The sequence below is a fragment of the Rhinolophus ferrumequinum genome, chromosome 24 (assembly GCF_004115265.2).
Source record: "Rhinolophus ferrumequinum isolate MPI-CBG mRhiFer1 chromosome 24, mRhiFer1_v1.p, whole genome shotgun sequence".
Taxonomy (NCBI): Eukaryota; Metazoa; Chordata; class Mammalia; order Chiroptera; family Rhinolophidae; genus Rhinolophus; species Rhinolophus ferrumequinum.
In genome coordinates, this window is record NC_046307.1 from 1,606,139 (window position 1) to 1,624,853 (window position 18,715).

The window sequence follows — 18,715 nt, forward strand, 5'->3', positions numbered from 1 at the left end:
TTTATTGTAAATACTGGTAAACAGTGGTCAATAAATAGTTTTATATTCCTTTAAAAAAAAAAAAACATTTAGGGTCCTCATCCATCTTATTCACCGGATCTGGCACCATGCAACTTCGTCTCTTCCCCAAAGTCAAATGACCATGAAAGGAAAACTTTTTTAATCAATTCAGGATATCGAGGCAGCCATGACAGCACAACTAAAGACACTCATGAGAGGACTTCCAGCACTGCTTCAGAAAGTGGCAAGAATGATGGGATAAGTGTATTCGGAACGAGGGTGCGTATTTTGAGGGGGATTAATGGCAATATGTCTTTTATTGTAATTTTTTAATTTAAACATTCACATATTGTTTGATCACACCTCGTATGATTCCAACTATCTTTACAGACAGTAAAAAAGATCAGGATTTCCAGGGGTTGGGGGATTGGGAGGGATGAACAGGCAGAGCACAGAGGATTTGGGGGCAGTGAAACTACTCTGCATGAGACTGCAATGGTGGATCCATGTCATTGTCCATTTGCCCAAACCTGCAGCAGGTCCAACTCTAATGCAAACTATGGACTCTGGGTGATGATGTGTCCACGTACGTTCATCGTTTTAACAAATGCACCACCTGGTGGGGAAAGTTGATGGTGGGGCAGGCCATGTGTGTATGGGAAATCTGTGCACCTTCCCCTCAATTTTGCTGCAAACCTAAAACTGCTCTAAAAAGTGTGAAAATGAACAAAGAAAAACCTCATTAAAATCAGGGTCAGGAAGCCCTACAGAGGGAGCCCTCACCTACTAATACCCACTGTCCGCGGCAGACTTCAGCAGCAAGCAGCTTACTTTACATGCCCCAGTAAGAGGACATTTTCTCTTTGCCCAGCAACAGCCCAACCAATAAGAAACCACCACACTCAGCCAATGAGAAGCGACCACCTCCCTGAACTTTTGCTCTCCTCCAGTGAACCTCTGTTCAAAACAGCCCCTCCCACTTCCCTTCTTTCCTCCATAAAAGCAGTTCCTGTCCTCTGTTCTCCTGACTTGCCTATGTTTCACCATGATTTGCATGTCCACAGCAATTCCCCTGGTATTCCTGAATAATCTCATTTTGCTGGAAAAATAACCAGCTGTTTAATTAATATTTTTAAGGTTGACATAAATAAAATCTACTTCACAAACATAAAGCTACACCTGAGAGGAGGTGCTACATCCAGGACACAAGAACAGGGTGCTTTGACGAAGAAATGACTCACGGGTGGGAAATCAGAAGTGTGAGAGTTGAAATGAAAAATTCAAAAGAGAGAGTGGATGGAGAGAAAAAACCAGGCCGGGAGGTAAGACGGAGAAAGCAGGAAGGCATGCAGGCTCTGGGGAGGCAGCCAGACCCAGTGCTGCCCTCCTCCCGGAGAGCAGGGCCCAGAGAGATTGGACATAGGTAAATGGCAGGGTTTCCAGGAGGGAATTCCCACCTGTTCTAAGGAATTTTTTTCACTTTCCCGTCCCCAAATCCTGAGAAATAAACGTACTACTCACAAAGGACAAAATCCCTTAGACATTTTTCGTATTTATCGCTAGGGTTTCCGGGTGGGAACTGCCGCTCGTTCTCGGGAATTTTTCTCGCTTTTCTGTTCCCAAATCCTGAGAAAAGTTGGTCGGGAAATTGGGAAAATCAGCTCCTTGAACCCAGGTGGTTGGTAGTATCGGCCATCACTTTGTGGAAATGACTGATCGTGGGGAACAGAAAACAGTTTATATCTCGGGATTCGGGGACGGGAAAGCGCAAAAAATTCCTGAGAAAGGGTGGGAATTCCCACATGGAAACCCTAGTAAATGGCCATTGGCAATGAGGCAGGTTAGAAGCATATGAACTAATCCCATGAGGGGTCAGAATAGAAAAGAGGTGTCAAGTAGGGTGGAAGGAAAGCAGACTCAGCCCCCAATGCCCCACAACACAGAACTGGGACATGAATCCATTGCCTACCAACCCCCCCGGCACAGGAGCAGCCATCCAAGGGGGGGATCCTCCTTACCCCTGCTTCTCCTCACTGCTGAGAAGCAAGGCCACTACCTCAGTGGTGTCTATGACAGAATGAAGACCCATCCCACCCCTCCATATACAGGACTTCATGTTGGAATCTCAGAAGGCAGACCTGGGTCAGGGGGCATCATCACAGTAGCCTCCAATTCCCTTAGCACACTGAACAGCGAGTGCCACCATGATACCCCATTCTCAGGAATTAGCCAGGAGAGAAAAAACAACTCATCTGCAGGACAAATCAGGGTACAGGCAATGTCTGGAGAGAGTGGCCAAGTGTGTGCACTGGGACAGGAACCGATGGCACAGCAGCTAGGCAGTGATGTTCTGGACCAGAGGGAAGGTATGAAGAGAAAAAAGAAAAGAAAACTGCTTTCCACTGTAGAGCGACTTCTGAGAATATAAATTCATTGTAACAAGAACACAAAGGCCAAAATATGTAAAGGCAGATTGCAGATATAGCAAGGAAATTCGGGGATCAAAACATCATTACAATGCTGATAAATTAAAAACAGTAATGACCAGAATAGATGCTACTGAAAATTACTGACAGAGGGCTCAAGATAAGAATGCAGGTTCTGGGCAGCCGATGGCTCAGTTGGTTAGAGCACAAGCTCTGAACAACAGGGTTGCCAGTTTGATTCCCACGTGGGCCAGTGAGCTGTGCTCTCCACAACTAGATTGAAGGACAACGACTTGGAGCTGATCGGCCCTGGAGAAACACACTGTTCCCCAATATTCCCTAATAAAAATAAAAAAATAAAAATAAAAAAAGAATGCAGGTTATAAGATAAAGAAATCAAAGAAATTAAAGCAACTAGAGGAAGGAGAGACAAACAATGAAACTGGACAAAACTGGTCACAGCAGGGGTCACAAATGTTTTCTGTAGAGGGCCAGACAACCTGGGCTTGGGTCACACAATGTCTATCACAAATCTGCTACTGGGCAGACTGCAAAGTAGCCCCAGACAGTATGCAAATAAGTGGGCGTGGCAGCGTTTCAATAAAATATTTACAAAAATAGGTGGTGACTGCCTGAGGGCCATATCTTACTGACCCGTTCCACCGTCACAGTGCCCACCCAGCACCAAGCAACACGATAGGAAAGAAGATCCAAAATAATCATCGGATAGAGAGCCCCTACGAGCTTTCAAGACCACGAAACAAGAAGGCACGACGCTTCTCAACAGAAATACTGGCGCAGGAAGACAGGTCACAATTCCCAGTGACAATATTCCACCTGGAGTTTTATCCCAGCCAAGCCATCAAGTAAGACCATTTGCAGAGCCATAAGGAGTCCAAGGCCACCTGAAGTATCCCACCTCGCAATACATCACTAAAGGACGTGCTCCTCCAGACGCAGGAGTCAACTGAGAAAAATGCAGATGCATCCAAATCAGGAGGGACACCCAGCAGTTCCCAAGGCTGTGTGGCCTCGAGGACTGGTCAGGGAAGAGAGGTCCAGTATGGCTCTGGACACACGGCCTGGAACTGCCCGAGAGGGCGTAGCCTCCTTACCATCACATAGGTCATGATAATGTCAACACAGACTGATTAAAATACCAAACACGGATAACACTGGATATAGGGAGATTTGGGAGGGAAACGCGGGAAATACTGCAGAACTCGGAAAATCAAGGTACAAGCCGGTCACGCACACAGTCCACTCTCTGCAGTTTTGGCTTCAGGAGCTACTGACCCCTTTTCTGTGCAGTGAAGACAGGACAAAGCTGAGCAGGAGCAGAGGCCAGGTGCAGAGGACCCCCGGCCCCAACCCCACGGATGCAATTCGCGGGCCCGTCCCTGGGTGCCCCTCCGCCCTCCTACGTGAGCCTCACGAGAATGCCCTCCTCCAAGGTGCCCCTCCCATCTCCAGCTGCTCTCTCCCGGAAGGCCCACCCTCCTCCCAACTCCCTGCCCCTCCCTTGAGTGCCCTGCCCCTCCCCCTGACTCCCTACCCTCCTCTTAGATCCTCCCTCCGTTGCTCCACTTCTCTCCGCCTCAAAGATGTCAGTTCTCACCTGTAAAGAATGACGTCATACAGCGTACGTCCCTGAACGTTGAGAAAGTGGGCATAACCCGCGCTCGCCCGGGTCGACGCGGCACCGTCCGCAGGACCCGGAAGCGGCAGCTCATTGGTCAGCAGCCCCAGGAGGAAAGGAGCCGACTCCGGCCCGCGCACGCGCACCAGGGCGCGTTCGCCCAGCGGGAAACAGGCCCAGGCCGCGCCGCCCTCAGCGTCGCCGCCGTGACGGCTCGAGCCGTGGGCTAGGCGGTGCCTCGGGACCGTGAGCAACCGCCAACGCCAGGACAGGCCGCCACGCCCCGGAGCCGCACCCCGGAGAAGCGCCGCGGCCGCCATCTTGGGCACGAGTGAGGTGGCGGGAAGGAGCGGCCCGGGAGGTGGGCGGGCGCCACAACGGCCCCTGGCGGCGGGCGGGCGGAGCGTGTGCAAGGATGGAGCGAGAGCGAGACGCGCGCGGGTCGTTGGTGGGGCGGGGCCTGCGGCTGTCTGTCAGCCCCCGCCCCGCCCCACCCGTACCCTGCCCTGGATCCTTGTCCCAGGCTCTGGGTGCACCTGACTTGGCCTGCCCGTCGGTTTTCAGAAGGGAGTTTCTGCTTGCTTATGGCAGTGTCAGCGCTTTTCAGGTGCGCAGTTCAGGGACATTAAGCGCATTCCCACTGTGGTGCATCCGTCTCTACCATCCAGCACTTTCTCATCTTTCCAAATAGAAAGACCCTGCCAATCAAACTGGAGTCCCCATCCATCTCCCTAGCCCCTGGCACCCCGCATTCCACTCTGTCTCTGTGAACCTGACTCCTCTAGGGACTCGTGAGAGGAATTATGCAGCATCGTCGTTCTGTGACTGCTGACGCCACTGCGCACAATGTCCTCCAGTTTCATCCACAGTGTGTCAGGATTTCCTTCCTTTTCAAAGCTAAATAACATCCCCTTACATTTTGTTTATCCGTTCACCTGTGATGGACACAGGGGTTGCTTCCAACCCTTGGCTATTGTGAATGTGATGCTGTGGACACGGGTGGGCAGATACCTCTTCGAGACCCTGCTTTCAGTTCCTTTTGGCTTTGTGTAAGGAAACCCACTCCTGTGTGTCCTTACTCTCTCACTCCCTTTACTTCTGACACTTCTGATCACCAAATGTTGTGTGGGGGGGACGGGGCGGGGCACACATCAAGCAATTCTGTGACACCAGCCGAGTGTCCCAGTTTAAATCATTTCTGACCCTACCTACCTGGAGTAGTTGTCAGACTGCACAGGTGAAGAGCTCAGTCCTACAAAACTGCCCCCACTTCAGACGCCAATTGCAAGTCCAGGTTGTTACCTGTGCTTCCGATTGATGGTTCCCACAACCCCCTCCTCACAGCCCATTAATTTGCTAGAGTGGCTCACAGAACTCAGAGAACATTTACTTACCAGATCACTGGCTTATTATAAAGGATATAACTCAAGAAGAGCCAGATGGAAGAGACGCACAGGGTGAGGTATGTGGGAAGGAGCGAAGGGCTTCCGTGCTCTCTGTCAGCCCACCACTCTCCCAGCATCTCCACGTGTTCACCACCCGGAAGCTCTTCGAACTTTGTCCTTTTGGGTTTTTATGGAGGCTTCATTACATAAGAGTGATTGATTAAATCACTGACCACTGATGATTGATTTAATCTCCAGCCCCCCCCTTCCTCCCTGAGGTCAGGGGGTGGGACTGAAAGTTCATTCCCCTGAGGACAAGCCCCCAAACTTAGGGGCTTTCCAAAATCACTTCATTAACAACAAGACACCTTTATGGTTCCCATCTCAGGAAATTCCAAGGGTTTTAGGAGCTCTGTGACAGGAATAGTACAAGACCAGATACATATTTATTATTATTAATCACAATATCATAAGTATAAACCCAAAGTAGAATTGCTGGGTGACACGGTAATTCTATGTTTAATTTTTCCAGAAACCGCCATACTGTGTTCCTAAATGCCCCAGTCAGCTCAGGCTGCATAACGAACACTACAGGATGGGTGGCTTAAACAACAGATACTCATTTTCTCAGAGCCCTGGAGGCTGCATGTCCAAGATCAGAGTGCTGTCAGGACAGATTTCTGGTGGGGCCTGTCTCCTCAGCATGCAGGCGGTGCCTTCTCACTCATGGTGTCTCTTCTCATAAGGATACAAGTCCTATGGGATCAGGGCCCCACCTTTATCACCTCAACCTTAATCACCTCCTGAGGCCTATCTCCAGAGACACTGGGGCTTCGGGCTTCCACACGTGGATATTAGGGGACACAATTCAGTCCTTAACATCAAGCACAGCTTTTGAACCCCACTTCCCCATCAGCTAACATCCCCAGTTGTTTGTTCCCCTTTTAGGGAAACTCTGAGAGCTCACTGTGTGTTCTCCCTTAACTCACTGTTTCTGAAACCCAGGACTGCAAGGTGACACATGGAACCAGCCACAAATGTTTGCATCCCTCCTGTGTTCTATTCCGGATCTGACTCGGTGGCTCACTGTCACTCCTGCCCAGCCCACCAGTCAGAGCCCTCAGAGCATCACCATGCTAGCCCATAGTGTGGGGCCAGGGGTGTCCTTGGGGGCCTCTCCACCTCCCCTCACCCTTACCACCTCATCCAGCTACACAATTTCAGGTGTCCACAAGCCCATGGCTCCAAGTGATGTCTCCACGCCAGGCACTTCCCCCCAAATTTTAGATCCCACGGCCTATTTGGCACTCCCCTGGCGTGTCGGTACTCATACTGTGTGTACAAGGGTGACCCCCACATCTCCTCAGAACCGCACTCCTCCAGCGCCGCAGCCCACCCTCTGCCTGCACAAAGTCCTCATGCGTCACCTGGACCCACCCACAGAGCTCACAGCCCCACACTCCCATGCAGGATCAGCAGTTAGCCCTGCCCCCCCCTCTCCTACCTCCCACCCTTTTCCTCTCCCAGCAGACCTCCCCAACAGCACATGACTTGCCCCCACCTCAACACTGGAACCAGATGCCACCTCCCAACAAAGATGCTCTGACCATGTGTGGATGCATTTCTCCAACTTTCTACTTGAAAATTTTAACCTACAGAAATTGTGAAAGAATAGTAAACCTGTACCACCCTTCACCTAGATTCACCAATTGTCAACATTTTTCCCTGTCTGCCTGCTATCTCCTGCCAGTCCTCTGCTTGTCCAGCTCCCACTCGCCGGGCTGAACCCCCTCAATGTCGCGCTGCTCAAACCCTGCGAGTTCTGATTTCCCAGCTGGGCTGACTGGGTGGTGAGGGGTTCGAGCAGCCTGCCCGGTGCCCCCTGGTCCCTGATGCCCTTGGTCCCCCACCCAGCTGGCTTCCTGGCTGTGACCAGCTAGGCCTGGTATGTGGCTCCGCTGGCCCATGGCCCTTCATGGAGGAGGTCTTCCTCTGCTGGCCGGGCATTCCACGGTTGACCCGGCACCTCCCTGCCAGCCCCTGAGGACAAAACGAGGTGGGGGGAAAATTCCTCCAGTCTCACATCAACCTGTCCCTGGCCAGCGGAGAACCCTGCTTCCCACTGGGCAGGAAGGGCCCCAGGCGACCCGGGGCCACCTAGAATCTCCCTGACCTCTTGATCCAGTGCCAAACCCAGCCTGCCCCGCCACCAGGGCTGTTCGAATGCAAATTAACTCAAAAGATGTCAAATGAACCTCCCAGCATCTCCCTGATGGCACCACTGATGTGCCCAGAGACACACATGGCCTGTGGCTTCCTCAGTGGATAGAGCAGATAGCAAGTACCTCCCACCATCCCACAGTCTGCTGGCCAGTGATGCTTTGGGGCCCCTCCTCCAAGAAGCCTTCTTGGGTCTCTGCAGCATCATGGCCAGCCCAATACCAAGGACCCTGCCACATGTGCACCTCCTAGCTACTGCTCCTTCGCAGGTGTCCCCACAACACTTCTCAAATGGCACCTCTGGAGAAGCTGTGGCCTGGTCTCAGAAGGCTCCCAGGGAACACTACTAGTTGACCTGGGCTAGGCGGGGGCCAGGGCTGCAGCTGGATCCCACGAGCACTCAACTCTCTCGGAGGCCAGGGGCCTGGAACCATCAGATGGGGTGGGGAGCTGAGAACTGGAAAACAGCAGGCACGGGGGTCCGGACCCCGCTTCCGAGCTGCTGCCTGGCCAGGGGTGGTTTCCTGTTTTTCTCTCCTCATGGTATCCTCCCTTCCCAAAGGCAGGAGAAGGAAGCTGCCCTATTCTGGAGGTGTTGGACACCCCCTCCCCACAGCCCTCTGCGGTCTCCCTGAGCAGCTGGGGAGCTGGCTCCGGCCATGGAAACGGATGAGAATGAGACAAGAAGGCCATTCTGTCTGATCCTGCCCCAGACACTCCCCTGGCTGGCCCTGCCTCAGCATGGACCTGGGCGGGCCCCAAACAGTCCGGACACCCTGTCAGGCACTGAGGCTTATCCTGCCGACCTGCTCCTGAGCCCAAAGGACAGGGACAAGCGGGGGGACAGTTCTACCTTCCATCCTCATGGTCATCTCAAGTGGGTGTGGAAACCAAGGGGGTTTGTTTGTTTGTAAGGAGTTAAGTGAGCACAAAGTGCCATGTTGCACCTCTGGGAGCTAACAGACCTGAGCATCGTATCCCAGATGGGAGATGGCCACCCACTTTAGGGTATCAGCTCAGGCGTGAGACTGTGGTTGTATCACTGCATCAAGGAGGCAGGACCATAGATGACACAGAGGTTGGCTTCCCAGGAGGCTGACCTGGGGGAGTGGAGGGACAGCGGAGAGGGTGCCGGCACACAGGCGCTTCTTGCATATGCCCATCGCCAGCTCCGCCACTCACTGTGCCCAGTCGCACCCATAGGGGATGGACAGCATGGCCCCCATCCAAGGGACCTGGTGTCCCCAGTGACGACCCCACCAGTAGCACAGACCCAAGTCTGGGACTGCTGGTTCCATGGACCTTCGTCTCTTACAGAGGCGAGTGGTGTACCCCTATTCTGGACCCAGATTGGCATAGCCATCAAGACTTTCTGGGACGGAGTTCCCCTGGGAGTGCGGCTTACTTGGATCTAGGGCTCACCTAGGGGTGGGGCTCAGCCTAGGGGTGGGGCTCCCCTGAGGACAGGGCTCAGCCAGTCAGACCCCACAAACAGAAGGGGGACTCAACTTACAGTTGGCATCTGACCAGAGGTAGGCTAAGGTTAGGGTTGGGGTTCAGCCCCCTCTCAGGGCTTGGCCCTGGGACACCAAAGGGATGGTTTGCAGCTGGGAGAGGCTGTCATGACCTGCCCTGGGCCTGAGGGAGGCTGGGAAACAGCTGGGGTCACTGAAGTCTACATGGAGGTGGTTCCTTGCTGGCAGCAGCTGATTCTTCCCCCCTTCCTCCCTCTCCTACGCCCACCTCTGCCCCTCACCAAAGCCACCACTGCAGGCTCTGCCTGCCGTCCAGACCACGCTGGGTCCTCTCTGTCCTCTGAGTCACAGGCGGACCTTGACTCTGAGCATGGAGGCATGGCCTGCTCTCTGTTCTCACCATCTGTGTGCTCAGCGGTGCCCTATCCCGCCTGCTGCCTGGCAGTGAGCTGCACCCACATGTCTCTGAGGAGCTGTTTTCCCAGCCAACCTGGATATGAGCTGTGTCCCCAGAGAGCAGCGATAGACTTGCACATGTGTGCACATACCACATGAATACATACAGGTGCATGCATACTTGCACACTCCACATGTGCACATAGGCCACATGCACACACATACATATGTGTGCATACACATACCACACGTACACACACGGTTGTAAACAAAAGTTAGTTTATTATTTTATGCCCTTTGTTTGGGAGGCTGTGCCTAAATTAGGAAGGGGGCCTGAGGGCAGGGAAGCCCTGGGCAGGAGCCCAGAGCCCCTTCCCCAAGCACCACCGAAGCCGCAGCCCCTGGCCACCACCCTGTTGGTCCCAGCAGCAGGGCAGACCAAGGTCTTTACAGAGCTCCACGTCTGTCCCAGAGGAAGGGCTCTGCCAGGCCACAGAGAAATTTAAGAGGGCATGGCCCAGCTGTATAGGCAGGAAACGGGGTGTCCACTCCAGCTTTCCAGTGCCTCAGCCCAGCTGTATGGGCAGGAAACGGGGGACAGGGTGCAGGCCGGTATTCGCAGGAGGATGAGCAGCTTATGCACTGGGCCCCAGATGATTAAGTGGGGAGGAGCCGCAGCACAGGGCTGTGCTCAGGGGCTTCTACCCACTCTGCCTGTTTCCCCTGCTGCACATGGAAGACCCAGGAATGCTCCTGGCTCTGCAGGAACCAACAGATGGGTTGGGGGCTGGGGTGCTGGGGAAGGAGCTCCATTGGCTGCTGCAGGGAGTGAGGACAGCACAGTAGCCCCAACACCCAGGCCAGACACCCCTGGGCAGCACACCCTGGCTGCTATAGGGGAGCGGGGAAGAGGGGCACTCAATCCTAAGCTCTTGTCTTGAGGCACCAGCCAGGTCCCAGGGAGCCTCTGAAGGAAGGGCTGGGCATCCTAGCCAGGGAGGCTCAAGGTGACCCTGGAGGAGGCATGCGGAGAGGCAGTGACCTAGCCAAAGCCCTGCCCAGCCCCCACCCCCCAGCCCCACCCCGGGGTTTATGAATCAGAACTGGGGAGCCTTCGTGGTGGCCAGGCCTGTCCTCTCCTCTTACCCCAGACAGAGAAGGGGCTCAGCGGGGAAGGGGCAGTGATACTGAGCAGGAGGTACCCTTCCCCCTCCCGCCCCTCCTAAGGGGGAGAGCGGTGGGCCGAGGGGGAGGTGGCAGCGGCAGGTGGTGCTCTGCGTGTGGCCCCCAGCCCCCACCCCGTGCCTAGGTGGAGGAGGGACTGGGCGCTGTGGGCGCGGGGCCTCAGATCCATACCGTTGTCTTCCCCTCCCTGCTGCTGGCACTGCCCTTCTCCGAGCCCGCCCTGGGCTTAGCGCCCGACCCGCCCTGGCCCCCGCCCGTGCCCCCCGACGTAGCACTGCCCGATCCGGAAGGTGGCGCACCGGCCCGCGGGCGCCCCCGAGAGGCTTCCGGGGAGGCCTGGACAGGGCGGGCTGTCGCGGTCCCCGGGCGCCTGCCCATCCGCAGCGACCGCAGCGCCATAGTAGCCAGGTCTGGTCGTGGGCGCGCGCACGCTCTGCCGCGCGCACCACAGGCTGTAGTCAGGCGGGCAGGCCAGGCCCGCGGGCGCCGCGGGAGGCAGGCAGGGCGGCGGGCGCAAGCGTGGGACTAAGGGCGGTGGGCGCGGGGCGACGGGCGCGCACGGCGTCCTGTGCGCTGCCCAGTCCCAGGTGCGCCATCTCGCAGAGGTTGAGCAGCAGGCAGAGGCAGCTGACCACGTACATGACCAGCAGGAAGACCGTCTTTTCCGTGGGCCTCGACACGAAGCAATCGACCACGTGCGGGCAAGGCTGGCGGCTGCATGGGAAGAAGGGCGGCACCTCAAAGCCGTACAGCAGGTACTGGCCCACCAGGAAGGCCACCTCGAAAGCAGCCCGTGCCACCAGCTGGGCCACGTACACACGCATTAGGCCCTCGCGCTGGATGCGCCTCCGCCCGTCGTGTGGCCCATTGGGACCCGGGGTCCCCGCCGTCTTGGCGTCCCCGCCGGCGGCCCTTGGCCGCGCCCACGTCCTCGGCCTCGTCCTCCTCTCCATGCCCTCAGCTACCCCTGGCTCCTCGTCCTCCTCTCCCAGGCCCAGCATGGGCTCCTCTTCTCCCAGGTTGCTGGGCTCAGGCCAGCTGGGGTGGGACGGCGGGGGGTTATCGGTAGCGGCGCACGGGGGCCCTGGGCGGCGGTGGCGGGGCGCGCGACGGCGCTCATCCTGCGCGGCGCGGGCTAGGCGGTGCACAGCGTAGCCGAGATACATGACGGAGGGCGTGGAAATGACCACGATCTGGAACACCCAGAAGCGCACGTGGGACAGGGGCGCAAAGGCATCGTAGCAGACGTTGTCACAGCCTGGCTGGCGCGTGTTGCACGTGAACTTGGTCTGCTCGTCGGAGTAGATAGACTCTCCTCCCACAGCTGTGAGCACGATGCGGAAGACCACAAGCACCGTGAGCCATACCTACCCACGAACGTGGAGTGGTGGTGGATCTCCTCCAGCAGCCGCGTCAGGAAGCTCCAGCTCATGTTGGTCATAGGGGCTGGGGAGCGGGACCTGTGGGCCACAGCAGAGCTCAACCTTGGGGGCAGGGGGGAGGGGGGGCGGGACGCTGGCCGCGTGGAACTCAACTAAGGCCAGGAGGAACCCTGGGGCAGGGGTCTTGGAGCCAGGTGCTTGGACCCCAGCAGGGAAATGCACCGCCTTCCGCTGAAGGGGCAGCCCCTCCAAGAGCATCGCCCCCCCACCCAGATCCTGACACTGCCCATGGGGTGCATAGAGGGAGAGGTGGGGCCTGGGCAGCAGGACAGACGGCACACAGATAGATGACAGGCTGCCTTGCTCCAGTTGAGCACTCACCCCTGTCGCCTGAGATCGGACCCCAGGTCCCAGTGGCCTGGAGTGGAGCCAGCCCCTCCTGCCCTCTCCTAGCCACCCCAGGAAAGCCTGGTCCCAGGCAAGTCACGCTCCTCCCCCACCTCTGGGGACCCCACCCTAAGATCCTGAGAGCCACAGGGAATCAAGTGGTGAGCCAGCTTCTTGGGGCTGCCAGCCCTACTCAGTCTGGGGGCTGCACAGCTTTAGCTCACATGCACCCACAGCCCCTACCTCACTCAGCCCCCAGCAGCACCCAGGTCGGTGGGGAGGGCCTCATGGAGTCCTGTTCCCTGCCCGGCCCCCACCTCCTCTGCCAGTACAGTCTCCCATCAGCCCCCATGCCCCACACACCCTAAATCCCCCAGCAGTTCACCCCTCCACACCCTGCACAGGGTCTCTGGTCCCTCCACCTCTGCAAAGGACCCCCAGACTCCTTTGTGCTCCGCCCTCCCCCAGTCCAGCTGCATCAGGTGCTGCCGCTGGACCCTCTGGGCTGCTCCACCCTCTCATGCGCACCCGCATATCCTCTGCAGTCACAGCTGGGAAGTCCCAGCATGGAGGGCGGGATGAGGCCAGGTGTCTGTCCAGGGTGGGGCTGTCTCCAGCAAGGTGCACAGTCACCATAAGGCACTTGTGACACTCAGAGACAGCCATGGGCCACTCACCACGTCCCAGACCACTGCCCTTTCCAGACCAGCTGACCCTTGGGTGGGCCTGTGCCCAGGAGAAGGGGCTCTGTGGGCAGGGACACACAACCCTGGTGCCCTGTGCCTGCAGGAAGGAGCTGCACCTCCCAACACCCACCCTGCCTCCTCCACAGCCAAGGCCAGTACCTGCAGCTGGATAATTTGGGGCAGGAGACCCGTGAGTGCTCAATGCTTCTGGCCTCTTCCCTTCTGGAACAGGCCTGGGTGGCAGTGTGGGCAGGTGTGGGATGGAGCAGCAGAGACAGGCGGGCTCGGGGCCCTCTTTATGCAGCTGGGGCCTCTCCCCTGGGCGGCGGGGGTGGGGGGATGGAGGAAGAGGGGTCAGCGGGGGTTCCTGGGGAAGTGACCCCGTTTCCTCACATCGGTGTGCACGGCCCATCTCAGAGCTGCACACGGGCAATGCAAACACAGATGCACACCCGCACGTTCACTCAGACACATACACGCATACAGGTGTACACACTCAGACATACATGCACTCGTGCGTGCACATGTATACATACATATGCATATACATGTACTTACATGTGTGCAATTATACTCGTGCACATGCAGTTGCCTCACATGTGCAAACACATGCATACAGGTGTACAATGTACTCATACATGCACAGTTATGCACACAGTCACTACACACATGGACTCAGAGACGTGTATACAGATATGCACACTCACGTGTACACATACACTCGTGCACACGCAGACACAAGTACAGATGGGCACAGGCCCAGCCCTCCAGGGCTGCCTCCTCCCTTGTTCTGTCTCAGGCCGGAACTCACAGCTGGACCCCTCAGGCCTGATGCTGGCTGTTCTTCCTCGGGGCCAACCTCCACTAGCCTCCAGGACCTATTCTGGCCCTGACCTGACAGTCCCACATCACAGGAGGCTGAGGCCTTGGTCACCCCTGCCCGCAGGAACCCAGAAAGGGGGTGGCGGAGCAGCCCCCACCTCTTTCCTACCTCCCAGCTCCCCCTGGGGAGAGGAGTCTTGGTTGCAGGCAGAACTGACCCGGATTTGGGGGTCAGTATAACTGGTTGTCTGGGGAAAGCTTTGGTATCGTGTTTGCTAATTCCCGCAGTAGACATGCTCTCCCCATGCCCATGACCAACTCAGGAAACCTGGCAGGGGCTCTCTACACGAGCTCTAACTCTGCATGGGCTGTATCCTGCCTTGGGGTTAAGGGACAGTGCTCTGCCCTGGGGGCTTGTGCAGATGCAGTCAGGGTCCGGGAGATCAGATATGTGAGGAAGAGGGCAGATGAGAGTGGCCCTGCAGGAGGTCAGCTGAGGGGTCATCCTGGACAGCAAGAGGGGGGAGAGGGTAAACCTCCTCTCTCCCTCCCCCCAGCGACGTGGGGGGAGCTCAAGCAGCCTCCGGGCAGGGGCAGAGGCTCTGGCTCTTCAGACCAGTGTGCATGTCCATATGCTGTGTATCTGTGTGCAGGGCTTGTGTCATGCATGCAGTCAGGGCGTGATCATTCTGCAGTCAGGGGGCTGGCACTGATCAGCTCTGGCCTGGAAGACCCCCACCCTGGTCTCAGGGCCATGGACGGTGTCAGCCGGTGCTGCCTCCTACCTGGCACATGGATGTTGGCAGGCACCAAAAACTCCAGAGGACCACTCCAAATATCTCCCTCCAGAGTGGCTTCCAACACAGGTGGGCCTATCCTGGACAGTTCTCCTCCTCGCACCCCTTTAGGCCCCTCAGCAAACCCTGGATGCAACCCCGCAAGGCCTGCACTCACTCCGCAGGTACCTTAGGAAGTACAAGGACCCTTCTGAGCTCTGCGGTCTCCCCAGACTTGGAGTAAAAATGCCAAGTGCATCTGCCCCCAGCGCCAAGGAAACTGCACCCCCATCCCATTCCTCATGGGCCAAGCCCACCCCTCTGGGGTCTCTGCTCCACTCTGGCATGCTGACCCTGCACACACTTATGCGCCCCCCTACACACATACACACCTCTGCTTGCACACTAGGACTGAACCTGGGGAGATGGGAAGGGCCTCAGTCCTCCCTGTGTGGGGGCTACAGACAGGCGACAGGAGGGGCTGGCATGTTCCACATGGTTACAGGTTAGCATTGGAGACATGGATCTGAACCCTCATTCAGCTAAACCTCGGCACAGGTGGTTTCCTAGAGAATGTCACAGACACACACGTGCATGTACAGGGCTCTGTATTTCCTTGCCTGACCGCTGAAAGGCCTAAATCAAAACACCCCATAGCACTGACACACCTCCATACCACTCCCCAGTAAAGGGACCTGGGCTCAGAGAAACAGAGAAACGGCTGGTTCCAGGGCAGGACGTTTTCAGGAAAGGAAACGCCCGGAGCACCTGGCGGTGCCAGAATAAGTAAGTGCTGCAGCGCGCGTGTGCGCGCACGCACGGACGCGCGCGCTGACGGGCGTGCCGAGCAATGCAGGAGCTCCCCCAAGAGCTTCCTGTGTCTGAAGCCAGGTCATTTTAGGAAATAGAGTGAATAAAGTAGTAATAAAGATTGGGTTATAGATTATTACCATGGTATAAAATGAATCCCCATTGATACAAATAATTAAATAATTAAATGGGGAGAATTCTAGTTTTGCAGCCACTGTACCCTCCAGGAGAGGAGCCCAACTCGCCATTCCTCAGGGTTGATGCTCAGAGTGCCCCTTCCAGAGCATGCAAGGAGGGGAGAGTGGGAACCTGCAAATGTCACCTCAGGTCAGGGCCAGGTCTCACCTGCATGAAAAGCCAGTTGAGAGCATGGGCCTCGCTATGATGTGAGAAGGGCAGTGCTCCTGCTGCCTTTCCTCCCAAACCTCAGCCCAGACACGAGACAACAGGAGACAAGTTCCAGAAGGGCCCCCTACAACATACCTGACTGACACAGCCAAGGGTGTCAGGCAAGGGGATCTGAAGCCTACGGAGACTCTCGAGGTCTGCGCGATGTGATGGGCCCTGGGGGAAGGGGGGAGGACCCAGGGGAGAACTGATGACCACACGCTGTGTGTGGTCTTGCTTGGGGGGAAGGGGGCCTGGACCCGGGACAGCAAAAGTCATGGGAAAACTCAGGAATCTAGGGGAAGTTTTGACAGCATATTATTGGTGCATTGATTGTGACAAGCGTTCCATGGGAATGGGTGTGGGAGGTCACATGGGAACTCTCCCTGGTCTCCACAACTTCTCCGTAAACCACCAGGGTTGTAAAATAAAAACCTTAGGGTGGCCAGGTGGCTCAGTTGGTTAGAGTGGGAGCTCTTGACAAGAAGGTTGCCAGTTCCATTCACACATAGGATGGTGGGCTGCGCCCCCTGCAACTAGATTGAAAATGGCAACTGGACTTGAAGCTGAGCTGCGCCCCCCACAACTAGATTGAAGGACAATGACTTGGAACTGATGGACCCTGGAGAAACACACTGTCCCCCAATATTCCCCCCCAAACTTAAAGTAGTTCCTACCCATCACCCCGAGCCCCTCTCCCTGTCTTTTCCTCCTGCTTGGCATGTATCGGTCTGTCTGGAGGCTGCAACCACTGAGTAGGGACTTTGGTGACTTGCCCTCGGCTGTGGAGGTGTGGGAACAGGCTGCCCTCACGGCTGTCAGTGCTGCTGGGACGCTGTGGCCAGCAGTGGCTCAGCTGGGCCTGCTTCGTGTGGGAAGGGTGCTGGTCCTTCAGGGATCTGCCCCAGGGGGTTGCGGGAACCTTTGTTCACAGAGTATCTTGCTCAAGTGATGGGTCAGAGCAAGTGTAGGTGGGGGCCACTCAGGATCCAGGAGGAGATTTGGGGGGAAGGGCCTGGGAGTGGTCAGCAAGAGTGTGGGGTTGGGGGAGGGAGGGAAGTGCTGGGCCAGTATGGGCACAAACAGGGGCTCCCCATTACAGCTGGTCATCCCACAGAGAGCCTGAAGGGAGGCGCCTTCGGGAGGAGGGCACCGTGGGCTCCAGTTGGCGTCAGGAGGGCCCATCGTGGGGAGAGCTGCCCCACCACTCTTGGTCCAGGTCCAGTGGAATGGCCTCTGCAGGGGGATACCTGGACTCTCCCAGATTCAAGCAACCCCCCCACCCCGCCCCTGCCCTTTCTGAACAAAAATTCTAGAGAGGCCGGCAGGGTTGCCAGCCAGGGCCGGCCCAGCGCCATCCTGCAGTGTAGCAGGCCGGGTCCTGGGCAGCAGTTTCCTTCCCATGTCTGGCCCCACTTCCTCCCAGGGCCCCTCAGGGCCCAAGCAGAACTTCCTCCACTGAGGTGGGGCTGTGGGCAGGGCCCCAGTACTCAGCTCCCCGAAGCCTGTGGGGACCCTGCCCGGGGAAGCTGCCAGCACTGGGCCTCCAGTCTCAGGCTGCTTCTTCCAGTCCCTGAGGACACAGGGATCCCGTGTACCTGGCATTAGCAGCCCCCGTCCACACTAACACCCAGCAGCGCGACTCTGCCCTACAAGGCTGAGGCTTCAGATGGAGCCCAGGGCCTGCCTGCTGAGGGGCCCGGGCGAACAGTCCTCACTCAGGCTTGGGACTGCATGTCCACCTCACAACAAGACCTTAGCAGTCACGCCAGGTCTCCCGTTGTCAGCTCTGTGGTGGCCGTGTGTGCTTGTCCTCCATGTCCTTCCCTGGGACCTTGGACTCCTGCCCTTGATGCTTCAGTTGTGTTTCACCTGGACTCTGGGTTGCCCAGAACCCAAACCCTAGGCCTGGGGGTCCTCTGCCGCATCGAGTGCAGAGCACAGCTGCCCATGTCCCAGCAGCCCCAGGGGGTCACACACCCCACTGGGTTACGGCCCAGGGAGCCCGGGCTCTGTCAAAACCTTCAATCTCAGAGAGTCCTCAGGGCTGGCATCGCCCACGTCTGGACTCACACATGCACACCCTCACATATTCTTGCACTCCCTTCTGGGAAGCACCCCCATGTCAGGAGGGCAAGGCACCCTCACCACGTGCTTAGCAAATGCAGACCAGTGAAATGCAGACTCCTGAGCTCTGGGGAGGGAGGGTGAACCTGAGGTGGAGATCTGTTCCCTCCCAGGGCCACAAGGTGTAGGTTACGGGACTCCAGGGGTCACCAACAGGGCAGAGAAACACTAAACACCCACGGGGCCCTCTCGAGATGCAGAGGCTGGAACCCTGAAACAGGGAAGTGAGGGGAGGTCCTCCCGAAAGGGTGGAGGTGTGGTGGGGGAAGGCCTGGGGAGTGAGTCATGGCGGCACGGCCAGTCAGCTCCAGCAGCCAGGCCTATGTCCCCTCCAGGCCTCCTCAGGCACTGTGTGCCCAGGGCAGGATGCAGAGCCCCCCACCTCTGAAGGGTGCCCACACTTTCCACCCCTCCTAAACCCCACTCCACCCCCAACTCCCAAACTGGCCTGGGTAAAGCCACCACTGTTGCCTTTCTCAGCACACAGCATGGCATCATTCCTTTTTCTCAGACACCCCCTCCCCCCTGCCTAGTGTACTTGCTACCCCACAGCCCAGGGCAGCACAGGAGCCCCCACTGCCCCGGCAGGCACGGCCCACCCCAGTACAGCAG

General features: G+C 57.1%; 2 protein-coding genes across 3 annotated transcripts in view; both read right to left on the reverse strand.

Moving 5' to 3' along the window:
• Nucleotides 1–5,647, reverse strand: part of IBA57 (iron-sulfur cluster assembly factor IBA57) — a 40,894-nt gene extending 35,247 nt beyond the window's left edge. Inside the window, exon 1 of one of the 2 annotated variants that reach the window (XM_033095804.1) lies at nt 5,460–5,647. In XM_033095804.1, the coding sequence (XP_032951695.1) occupies nt 5,460–5,587 (128 nt within the window). In that variant the 5' untranslated portion in view covers nt 5,588–5,647. Of the gene's footprint in view, nt 1–4,044; nt 4,467–5,459 lie in introns of those variants that run through there. The other variant, XM_033095803.1, reaches the window with a different exon arrangement.
• A 4,191-nt stretch (nt 5,648–9,838) lies between these two features.
• Nucleotides 9,839–12,184, reverse strand: GJC2 (gap junction protein gamma 2). Its single transcript, XM_033095798.1, is given in 5 exon segments — nt 9,839–11,136; nt 11,139–11,177; nt 11,180–11,253; nt 11,255–12,095; nt 12,098–12,184. Coding segments are annotated over 5 exon segments (1,275 nt in total). The 5' UTR covers nt 12,168–12,184; the 3' UTR covers nt 9,839–10,885.
• Nucleotides 12,185–18,715: the final 6,531 nt, after the last annotated feature.